Raw genomic sequence first — 11,747 nt, 5'->3', positions numbered from 1 at the left:
CTATGAGAATATGAGAATGTGATGAATGAGCTAAGTGTAATAAAATATATTTATAATTAAACATTTAAATGAACAACATGATATATACATCTATATGTTTTCTGAGACTAGGTTTATTTGGTGGATCACAGATGGAATCCTTATATATGTATAACGCTTGATTTGAATTGATAACACTAATTGAGTGGTTACACAAATCTTGACGAGTAACATATAATATAAAGGTTAATATTAATAAAAATACTTTTAATAGAAATTCAATTGGACAAACCAAGAATTAAGGTTAACATTAGTAAAATACATTTAAAAGAAATTCGATTATATGAATTAAGAAATTCAATTGGACAAACCAATAATAAAAGATTTTTGAAATGTGATAACCAATAATAAATAGATTAGTTATCAGGTTTAAGAAAAATGAACCGTGATTAATGTAACTCTAATAAAAAATTAATAGAAAAACTTATAAATAAAAATCTAAATATGATTGTTTAAATAAATATGTTATCGCATTTAATGTTTTTCTGATCTATCAAATACTGTTATCTTCCAAAGATATTTACATCTATTCAAAATTTAACAACACTCGACCACCATAGCAAAACAGTATTGTTCTACAACGAGGAACTCTGTAACAGTAAGATGATGCCGCGAGGAATTAATTCAGATTTTTCTAGCCGTTCACTTGAATTGGGCACAAAACAATTATCAACGCACTCCCCCAAAATGTGTAACAGTGCTGATCATAGTCATAACAAAAAAATAATAATTACGGGCTATCTTGATGCGAAACAACGACAGCAGACCCATTACTACTGGGCTGGGCCTGGTTGTTTGTTTCCTCAAAAGTTTTGACAAGGTCAGGGTCCACATTCTCCTGGGGCTCCCAAGTGGGCTCCTCTAAATCGGCCCATTTAACTAAAAACTCCGGCGTCCCTTCATCAGCGATTCTTTTCGCGAGCACCGCCTCGGCCACGGCGTATTCAAGGCCAGCCTCGTAGTCTCTTACAAGATCCTCCGCCACAAACTTCGCCTTCACCCACTCATTCGCACCACCGTCCTTCCACCGCACAAGGTACTCCAAATTCTCTCCTTTCCCTCTCCGTTCAAGAATCTCCTCCACCTCCGCGTACTCGAACACAGCCCCTTCCAAAACCCTAACCACTCCCTCAAGCCCAATCCTGCGCCCGAACTGCAACGGATTCCCCTTCGGTGTCGCCTTCAGAATCTCCCGCGCCAGATCCAACGCCGTTCTTCCACGGTCATCCGCCACCTCAGGATCCGCGCCCAGATCCAGCAGCACCTTCGCAACACCGGGCCTCACGTACCCCGCCGCCATGTGCAGCGCAGCGAGACCGCCGCTGCGGTCGCGGTGGTCCAGGTTCGCGCCGGCTTCCGCCAGTAGCTTCACGCACGGTTCCGAGCCAAGTCCCGCTACGAAGAGGAGCGCGGTACGACCTTCGGCGTCCACGGCGTCGACATCACGGCCGTCGGCGGATTCGAGGAGGTTCCGCAGCGCGGGCTCATCGGCCTTCTTCGCGGCGGTCCACCACGGGGTTTCGTATTCGGCGACGACGTCTTTGGCTATGAAGTCTGCCGGAACCCAAGACGGCTCGTGGCCGTCTTTCCACTCGATGAGGTACTCCATTCCGGTGGCGGCGTCGAGGGCTCTGCTGCCGATTATGCCTTTGACTTCACCATAGGACTCGTCTTCGGTGTCTTTGGAAGCTGCTTGTTGTTGTTGTTGGTTTTGGAGTGCGGCGGTGACGAGGCGGAAGCGCGTGGGGTTTTGGCGGATGGGGAGAAATGGTTGTTGTTTAAGGAAGTGTTTGGGGTTTGAAGAGAATTTAGTTTTGAAGTGAGAATGAGAAGCTGGTTTGGGGACGAAAATAGTTTCCATTAATAATCTGGTGTAATGGTTTTGCTATGGTTTGTTTGGAAGGGATGAAGATGAACATGTGGCAGTGGGAGTGACAGTGGCGAGTGAAATGGGGCTTGTTTGGGGACTTACTGGATAAGGAACCACATCCATGTTGTGGCTGCCATTGGATTTCAACAAATCATAACTGCCAAACTGGACTATCTTTTCTTTTTTTTTTCCTGCGCAATTTTTTCTTCTAAATTATTTTACACCATTGCTGCCAATAAATTCAAAAAAAACTCCAGCCACAAATTTTTGTGGTTCCTCATGTTTCTCCAACATACTTCACAAAATTTTGTCTCTTTACTTGGAGCATTTTTTGTGCAATAAATCAAGAAGACTTACTAAGCTTAAATTAAAATAAAAAATCACTTATATAGTATCTAAGAAAATCCACAGAATATTGGACATAATATTTTTTTTATAATGAAAAAATAAAATAAAAATCAGTGACTTTATAGAATCTTATTTCACATAATTGGAAAAGTGATTTTCTCATATCTTCCTTCGTAAAGTTGATGTTCCTACAATCAAAACCTCTAAAACATTTTAAGATTACTCTATTTGATAATTTAATTCTAATATTAAACCAGTTTAATCAATCGGTCCTCAAGACACTGAGACACTAACCCCTTTTTTACCTAATGGCAGCGAATCTTTTAAGCTCGGTTTCAGAATTAATATTTTTAAGATGATTTACAAGTTTCAATGGCGAATTTACATTTCTTTAACATAATTTAATTTCAGAATACAATAAACAAATTATATTCCAAAAACGGAAGAATTGGAGGAGATTGTGTGTGGTCAGTATTATTCATCAATAAGAAAATAATGCATAATTTAATTCCCAAATCAGGGCCCATTGTTAAGCCCGCATGGTGCACTCCACTTTACTACTGGATTGGGCTTTCATTATTCTTTTTTGCTGGTTCTTCTGAGTACTAAACATCGGACAGAAGAATAAGATACATTAATCTATCTATCTATCTATCTATCTATCTATCTATATATATATATATATATATATATATATATATATATATATATATATATATATATATATATATATATATATTATTTGAGTGTGAATGGTGTAATTTTTGCATTTGGAAGGTATCAATTACAAGCATAGTTTAAAATTTTCTTAAAATAAAATAATTTTGTTTTTTCTTTCCTTTAATACTAACGTGTTGGTTGAAATTAGACAAAAAGTCATTAAATTTCCAAAAACCGTAAAAGAAAACGATCTCTTAAGCTTTTAATCGAAACTAAAATTTCATACAGATAAAACTAAGAGAACCAGATCTAAATTGAAGTAAATACAAAAACAACAATGGTGGAAATCGAAATATTCGAGAAGCCATCAACGTTACGTATACACACACTTGGCTTTCCTTGCACCAGCTCATACGCTTCAATCAAGGTGGAAAACAAAACTCAAATTCATTCATCATTCAAATGTCATGACTCCTAACAATAAACTACGTCAACTGACATGTCATTTGTCAATGTTGGAGCAATATTTGCATGTGACTCATTTGAAAACTAACCAAAGATATTACAGAAACCAGTATGAAATGAAATAAAACCTTGGAATAATCGAATTAAATTGTGTATACGAGTAAATATAATTGTACACCTAATAGTCAAATCCACCAGGGTGTCATGAGGAAGTCAACAATAATGAAAATTTGATCCATACAGATAAAGGAGTGTAGAATACATTATTGTGATTTGCAGGGTCCCATTTAGCTTTATTAGTTCCAATTGTTATAAGAGGATGAATGAAAGAAGCAATACCGAAAACCGAAACATCTAACATAGAATGTCCCAGAAACGACAAAGGTACCATAATTGTTTCCGCGTACAAATATCATTGTTTGGGGAAATTTAATTATGATTAGAATAGCGCGTGTCACGTCAGAATTCGCGGCCGCTTCACTGCAAATGCTAACTCAATGATAATAATATAACCACACGCCTTCACCGCCAAACTTTCTTATTCCCTTTTCCCACCGTTTTCACTCGTGCCAATCCAACAACCATTTCCATTCGCTACTACTTTTTTTTTTTTTCTATTTTTCTATTACAATGTTAAAATAGTTTAGTTACCTTAACTCCTGTTATTGTCCTCTTATGTTATAAATACAGCACAAGCCCTGTTTCTTGCCACTTCAATCATAACATCAAAACCTCTCTCTACACTTGTCTCTCTTCTCTCTCTCTCTCTGTCATAAGCCATTTTCCTAACATGAAGCTCATGAATAAACCATCACAGCTACGTGCTTTATCCTGTTTCTGTTCCATTCTGCTGCTTTTGGAATTCGTTTTCGTTGCTGCGGAAGATCCTTATAGATTCTTCGACTGGACCGTCACCTACGGTGACATTTATCCTCTAGGGGTTAAACAGCAGGTTCGTGATTTTTATTTTTTTTTAATTTGGTGCATTTTGTTGTATGTTCTCGTTCTTAATGTTTGGTTGGAATGTGTATTGCAGGGTATTTTGATCAATGGCCAATTCCCAGGCCCTGAAATCTATTCTGTTACCAATGACAATTTGATCATTAACGTACGCAATAACTTGACCGAGCCGTTTCTTCTTTCATGGTAACCCCTCTTTTTTTTCTTTCATTAAAAAAATATATATTTTGACATATATAAAATTTTTACATTTATTTATTATTATTCTTTTTATTTTTTTATGATTATTTCACTCTTATACAAATATGTTAAATGTGAAATGAACGTAAAAATGTATTATCTAATCATTCCTCCTTTCGTTCTCTTAATGGTTTCTCAAAATTTCAATGCACTTTCTTAATAAACATAGAATGTTACAAATGTAGTTCAACAAGAGATTTTGTTAAAAACAAGGTTATTAAAAAGGCGGCCACTTCTTAAAGCGTAATCCAACTGGCAGAGTGGTGCACTTTTTAACTAAAGCATTGCTCGCTTCGTACAAAACCCTAAAAATGTCTTGTTCTGATTTACCTTGTTTGGAAAAACGCGTTCGTAGCTGTGTTTTTTAAACTCCACTCACTTGTTCGGTTATGGAAGCTAATAATTAAAGTCACACATTTGCGTATATATGTTTAATTATTACTCATTTTAGTTTCTCAGTTTAATTCCAAGAAATTTGTTTGTTTTTTATTACAATTTCAAATGAATTAGGAAAAGAGTTACGCAATCATTTTCTTCTAAATAAACAAAAGTTTAAACTAATTTGGTAAAGATTTTTTATTTCACCACTTTTTGAAAGCGAGCAAACTTGTGAAGTGATAGAATTTTAATTACTTTTGTATATTTTAAAGTGAAGTTAGATTGGAATGGGAAGCAAGGAAGCAACTCCATATTTACTTTTGTTGTTGTCATTGATGAAGAGAGTGGAGATTGCGCTCTCTCATCTTTCTCTTCAGTTCACACTGACAGATAGATCTATACAACACAAAAACAAAACACGGACTTAATAAATGTCTCTCTTACCCATCAATTGGGCCCATTAAGTCTTATCACGGACCAGACCCATTCAACCACAAGCCCACATCTGTAATTCACGAGTCAGGCCCCTGAGTCATAATGACCTGCCTCCTACCTTAAGGCCCATCCTTGTTTCGGCCCACTAATAATGGGCCTCTACCCTTGCCTTGTAACAGAATCTTTATTTTTTTTTCTCCATTGAGTGACCTATAATTTGCATAATAATTAGAAAAAGAAGAGCAATATAGTTATTTGTTTGGTGAATTGAACAGGAATGGTGTTCAACAAAGGAGAAATTCTTATCAAGATGGAGTTTATGGAACGACATGCCCCATCCCTCCAGGGCAGAATTTCACCTACACACTTCAAGTCAAAGATCAGATTGGAAGTTTCTTCTATTTCCCATCTCTTGCTTTCCACAAGGCAGCTGGTGGTTTTGGAGCAATCAAAATCCTTAGCAGACCAAGAATCCCTGTCCCATTTCCTGAACCAGCTGCTGATTACAGTCTTCTTATTGGTGATTGGTACCAAATCGATCACAAGGTAATCAACACAATCCAAAAATTCTCCCAAAATTCTTTCTTTTCTTATCCTCATCAATTGACATATGATTTTTATTATCTCAGAAACTTCAAGGTGTTCTAGATTTTGGACATAGACTTCCGTTGCCTCAAGCTGTTCTTATCAACGGTCGTCCAAACGGCACAACATTCACAATCGAACAAGGTATGCCTATTTGTTTTCCCTTACAGATTGTTGTTTTGTTTAAGGTTGTTGAGTTTTGTATGATAATGTTTATTTTTCCATCTCTTATAACAGGGAAGACATACAGGCTTAGAATATCAAATGTTGGACTTGAAAACACTCTCAACTTCAGGATTGAAGGCCACAGCATGAAGTTGGTGGAAGTTGAGGGAACTCACACCATCCAAACCGAGTATTCCTCGTTAGATGTTCATGTGGGACAGTCTTATTCTGTGCTTATCACAGCCGATCAAGCGCCCAAGGACTACTACATTGCAGTGTCCACTCGTTTCACTGACAAAATAATCACGAGCACTGCCATCCTTCACTACAGTAACTCCCAACAATCTGTTTCTGGCACAATCCCTGGTGGCCCAACCGATCAGATCAATTGGTCCATCGAACAAGCTCGTTCGATCAGGTACTTAATTCTCTTCATTACCACATTCACAATGCATACATCCAATTCTCACTCTTCATTTTCTTGGCTCACATTCAACGTTTGCAATTTATAGGACAAACTTGACAGCAAGTGGACCAAGGCCAAATCCTCAAGGCTCTTACCATTACGGTTTGATTAACATCAGTAGGACAATTACATTGTCGAGCTCAGCGGCACAAGTCAATAAGAAACAGAGATATGCAGTGAACAGTGTGTCGTTCGTACCAGCTGACACTCCTTTGAAGCTCGCCGATTACTTCAAGATTGGTGGGGTTTTCAAAGTTGGAAGCATTCCCGATACCCCTTCTCGTAAACCCATGTATCTTAACACCTCAGTCATGGGTGCCGATTTTCGAGCATTCGTTGAGATCGTGTTTCAGAACAACGAGAACATTGTCCAGAGCTGGCACATCGATGGATACTCCTTCTGGGTTGTAGGGTGAGTTCTCACATTCATATCCATCACTCTCAGTTTAATAAGTTCACTTCATATCACTGAAATTTTAACGTGGCCTTCATTTTGTTTCAGAATGGATGGTGGTGTGTGGACACCTAAAAGTCGAAACGAGTACAACCTCAGAGATGCAGTGTCAAGGAGCACGACACAGGTTAGTAACTTGGTACTTAACTGAATTTGGTTGGTCGGTCGGTCTTTTTTCCATTACCATGTTCAGAAAAAAGATAAATTTCTGAAAAAATATGTTACAGGTGTATCCCAAGTCATGGACTGCAATTTACATGGCACTGGATAATGTGGGTATGTGGAATGTGAGGAGTGAATTTTGGGCACGACGATACCTTGGACAGCAATTTTATCTGCGAGTGTATTCGCCAGTTGGATCCGTCAGGGATGAATACCCAATTCCCAAAAATGCTCTTCTTTGTGGCAAAGCAGCAGGAAGAACAAGTAGATGAAAATCAAATCAATCAATCTCAAACACCTATGATGTCTGTCAGTAGCCTAGTTATGCAGGGACTCTCTTGGTTTCATTCTTTGCAAATTTCTTCACCATTTCTTTGTATCGATGCTTTGGCACCATCCTGTATTGTAATAATTGAATTGTTACCATTGATTTATTTTTTAAACAAATAAATTTCTCACATGTATTGGTAAATTTCTTGTTTTAAATGCATAAATCAGTTTAATCTGCATGCACTCTCTGTGAAAATTTGAAGTTTCAGTGATTAGATTGAAGCGTTTTAGGGTTGTTCGCCAAGTATTACACGTTATTGATAACGACAGAGTTCTGCTAAAATTTCAGAATGTTCAAACACATTCTTTCATTAAGTATAATAAGCCCAAGCTCTAATAGAGTTCCAGGGGTTGTTTCTCAGTGCACCTAATCTCAAAGGTTACGTTAAAGAAACGAATTTTAAAATAGGTTACTTCAACGAATTCTTCTGAAATTTATTAAAATATTTTTTAGATTTCGAAATATGTTAAATCTTTCGAAAAATCTTTTAATAGTTAAAATCGATAAAAAAAAATCAACAAATTTCGAATTCCAAATTTCATAAAGAAAAAAAATCTTTTAGGGAATTTTAAAATTCTTTTATGGAACATCCCAAAATATAGCATAACACTATATCATAAATTAATCACATATAATAATAAAATAAAACAGTTCATCAAGAGTTAGTAAAGTATTTAACCTTACAATTATCCAAAATAACCATAAAACTAAAAACTTTACAGAACAACATAATTCTCATACATAATATAGACATAAACCGAACGGTGATACAACAGCCTGTATAAACCGAACGACTTACAAAAGGTCAACTAAACTTATTGACCGAACGGTCAAATCTAAAACTATACTCAACTGATGACCGAGCGGTCTTATCCTAAGCAACATGATCCTCTCCTTCCAATGCTTGCTCCACCGAACACTCATCACCTTCTGCTCACATCCTAAGATGATCATTGCAAAAGAAAAGATAACCGAACAAACATAGTAAGACAAAACAAGAAAGTAGGGTAAACTATTGTAATTTAATTATAAACACATATATGCATTTCATGCAAGTTCAATCTATATGAAACCGAACGGTACATCATACAACAATGAATACAATTCATCACATACAACCAAAACATCATCATTCATATAAATATATATATATATATATATATATATATATATATATATATATATATATAACCGAACACTATGACTTGACCATTCGGATTGTATGAATATGTAGCTACAGTCGTCCTTGTACTTGTGGTAGTGTAACAGCTGACACCAATCAATCTACTACCCAAGGTTAATCTCATACTACCTACCTCGGCACCCTGAGGCGGTAAGACCTCCTGCCATTCTCACTCATGAGTTACTCCTCTCTACTTGAGAACGAGTAAGTCACAAAATATCAGGATGAACGCCAGCTTAGCATATCCATATTCATATTCATGCTTTACAATTCCACAACCATCCATGAGACATTCTTCCTTGGAATTCTCTTCCACAATATTTGAAAGTATAAATATTAAATTCTTAACATACACAATCATTCATCAATTAAATTTTCACATAATAAAGAGAAAACCTGTGAACGTTGGAGACCGAACACCTTCACACTACCCAACCGAGAGTAAAACCGAACGGTTTATAAGAGACAAATAGAAGAAATGAACGACATTATTATTGATCACCCACTATAGAAAACTAACTACTAGGAACTTAAACCAAACTCGAAGACCTTACATCGAACACTAATAGCTCAAACAGAACTCTTAAAACTTAGACCGAATGTTATCCTAGACTGTGCACTTGGATTATACTGGATACTAGTTTAATATCGAAAACTGTGACTAGACCGAACGACCATGATTAGATAATACTTCCACTAGACCGAACCCAGTTAATGACCGAGTATGGAACACGACCGAACGGTCAACAATAATAGTTCGATTTTATACATGATTTTGTAACGCTTCTACTGAGTGCTGAATGGCACTCCCTAAACCAAAACAAGATATTTTTCTGAACTTCTAAAACTCTAAACTTGATTAATAATGTCTATTAAATCTATCCCACTAAACCCATTTAACTCCACTCACATTTCACATCCTCTCTTATACAACCAAAAACGACCGAACGATATTCATGAGGAAACTCCAACCCAGTTCACAGGTCTCGGCCAAACACAGAATTTGAATACAAATTTAAATCAAACATACCATCATTCATACATGCAAGCATTCAACCAGAAATTCCAAACATAGAAAAGCATAATTAACTTACTAGCTTCCCTTACCTTGAATAAACTAGGAACTTCCTAAGCCTCCACCACTTTGAATAACCAACAATCACTTCTAAAGCAACCAACTAACCAGAGGATCAAAACAGAAACAGGTTTAGAGAAAGATCAATGAGGAACACATGCAAGCTTAATAGTGTTTGCATGTATCAGAAAAACGCAAAACTTTAAAGAATGAGTGATTTTAAACTTACCAACTTCACACAGCAGCTGGATTGATGGAAATAAAACTCTAGCCACCAAGAAAGAGATCAAACACGTCCTAGATGATGATCAGAATAAGAAAAAAGTGAGGATTTTTAGAGAGAAGGAGGAGAAATTCAGAGATCTAGAGAGAAGAGGTGCATGCAAAAGTGACTCAACGTTTGAAAATTTTGCTTATATATTACCGTCAAAACCGATCAGTCAATCCGCTACACACATCTATCCTCCACTTTTTGAATTTTCTAAACCCTCACACTAACACCTGGATTCCACTCAATGGTTCTGACATTTTCAATTTGAAATTCATTAAAACTTTGAAAAATCATTAAATGAATTTTAAAATATATGGAAGAAATAATCTTTTAACAAATTTTAAAATTAGTTAAAATACAAAAAAAAATTGGATGTAGGGTTTTTTGAATTGGAAAAGATAGTTTTAAAATTTTTAAAAAATTTGGAAATCAAGGAGAAATGGTTGAAGGTGCATATAGAAAAAGCAGTTGCAGGAAGCAAAATACTCTCCTAAGCCCACGAAACCCAAGCCCAAATTATGATGCAAAAGAAGAGCTTTAGTCATGTAGCCTATAATAACAATAAAAAAAAAGAACAGCCCATTTTATTAGGGTTTACTATTTCCTCGAAAGTGCTTTTTGTATAAAAGACTTCGTGTGTGCGTTTATTGGAATTTGAAGTTTGTGAAACTGAGAAATACACTTTCCAATACTAAATAACCGAAAAACTAGACCTCGTTGCTATTTGTCAGACATATTTAGAAAAGTAATTGAATAGTACATTATTTATTTTCAAAAAATTACTTTAAACTGATGGGTATATTTTTAGTAAAAAATAATAAATATTTAAGCGGTAAGTTTTCTTTTTTCTAATATGATTTCTGAAGTATTCAAGAACAACAAAAATCTAAAATTTGAAATAATGATACGAATTTCTAGTCAAGTTATTATTTTTAATTAAATTAAATGAGTTTCTTAAAGAGTATAAACAAAAGGATCTTTTAAATAGGGAGTGATAAAACAAAAAAAATTCTACTCTGTTTGTTTATCATTTTTGCTTCACAAAAAGTATTTATATAAGTTAAGATCAGACGAAAAAGAAAATAGTTAATCTCACAAAACAGCAGTTAATATTTTATAAAATTTTAAAAACAGATAAATAAAAATAACTTTTTCCTTATTTTTTATGACGATCTGGAAATTGGTCTTTGTAATTTATGTGATCCTATTTTGGCTTCCATTCACGAATTTGTGTCCAATATTTGAAAATTATAGCAACTTAATCGAAGTAATACTCACGATTATTCAGTATGGTCCATGGAGTGATAAACTATGTAAAAAAGAAGCTTAAGTGGTTTTGGCTTGAAAATACGGAACTATGCGTACACGTTATCTATATAAATTATTGTTTCAAACTGGCCATGTTCAAATTTTATTGAACTTAATCTCTCAAATTCACTTTGTAATAATGTCTAGGCTGTACACAATAATGTCTATGCATTATTTGGGAGTTTTAGAGTACACAAGAATTCAAATTTTAAGTTGTTTAGGACATCTCTTCGTATTTCATTTATTTGTTTGATCATTCAACATTGTCCAGATCGACACGTAATGTTTTAGGACAACCTTGACATTGAAATCAGTACACATGTTTCAGATCATAGAATTATAAATCTATATT

The 11,747-nt window shown here is 35.4% G+C and overlaps 2 protein-coding genes across 2 annotated transcripts; one reads left to right on the top strand and one right to left on the bottom strand.

Annotated features, from left to right (window-relative positions):
- Positions 1–484: 484 nt before the first annotated feature.
- Positions 485–2,121, bottom strand: LOC108339573 (signal recognition particle 43 kDa protein, chloroplastic). Its single transcript, XM_017576719.2, has one exon. The coding sequence runs from the start codon at positions 1,898–1,900 to the stop codon at positions 770–772; it is 1,131 nt and encodes a 376-aa protein (XP_017432208.1). The 5' UTR covers positions 1,901–2,121; the 3' UTR covers positions 485–769.
- A 1,962-nt stretch (positions 2,122–4,083) lies between these two features.
- Positions 4,084–7,699, top strand: LOC108338855 (L-ascorbate oxidase homolog). Its single transcript, XM_017575902.2, has 8 exons — positions 4,084–4,334; positions 4,419–4,528; positions 5,671–5,941; positions 6,025–6,124; positions 6,218–6,563; positions 6,658–7,023; positions 7,114–7,192; positions 7,293–7,699. The coding sequence occupies exons 1-8, from the start codon at positions 4,173–4,175 to the stop codon at positions 7,497–7,499; spliced, it is 1,641 nt and encodes a 546-aa protein (XP_017431391.1). The 5' UTR covers positions 4,084–4,172; the 3' UTR covers positions 7,500–7,699.
- The last annotated feature ends 4,048 nt before the right edge of the window (positions 7,700–11,747 follow it).

The sequence above is a fragment of the Vigna angularis genome, chromosome 5 (genome assembly GCF_016808095.1).
Source record: "Vigna angularis cultivar LongXiaoDou No.4 chromosome 5, ASM1680809v1, whole genome shotgun sequence".
NCBI classification, from domain to species: Eukaryota; Viridiplantae; Streptophyta; class Magnoliopsida; order Fabales; family Fabaceae; genus Vigna; species Vigna angularis.
This window is presented reverse-complemented; position numbering and strand designations above follow the sequence as displayed.

Bases quoted from the DNA above. Each gene is read 5' to 3' on its own strand.
- LOC108339573 (XM_017576719.2), bottom strand. From the start codon at position 1,900: ATGGAAACTATTTTCGTCCCCAAACCAGCTTCTCATTCTCACTTCAAA.
- LOC108338855 (XM_017575902.2), top strand. From the start codon at position 4,173: ATGAAGCTCATGAATAAACCATCACAGCTACGTGCTTTATCCTGTTTC. The intron at 6,125-6,217 runs GTATGCCTATTT...CTCTTATAACAG, and splicing joins AACATTCACAATCGAACAAG to GGAAGACATACAGGCTTAGA. The intron at 6,564-6,657 runs GTACTTAATTCT...TGCAATTTATAG, and splicing joins GAACAAGCTCGTTCGATCAG to GACAAACTTGACAGCAAGTG.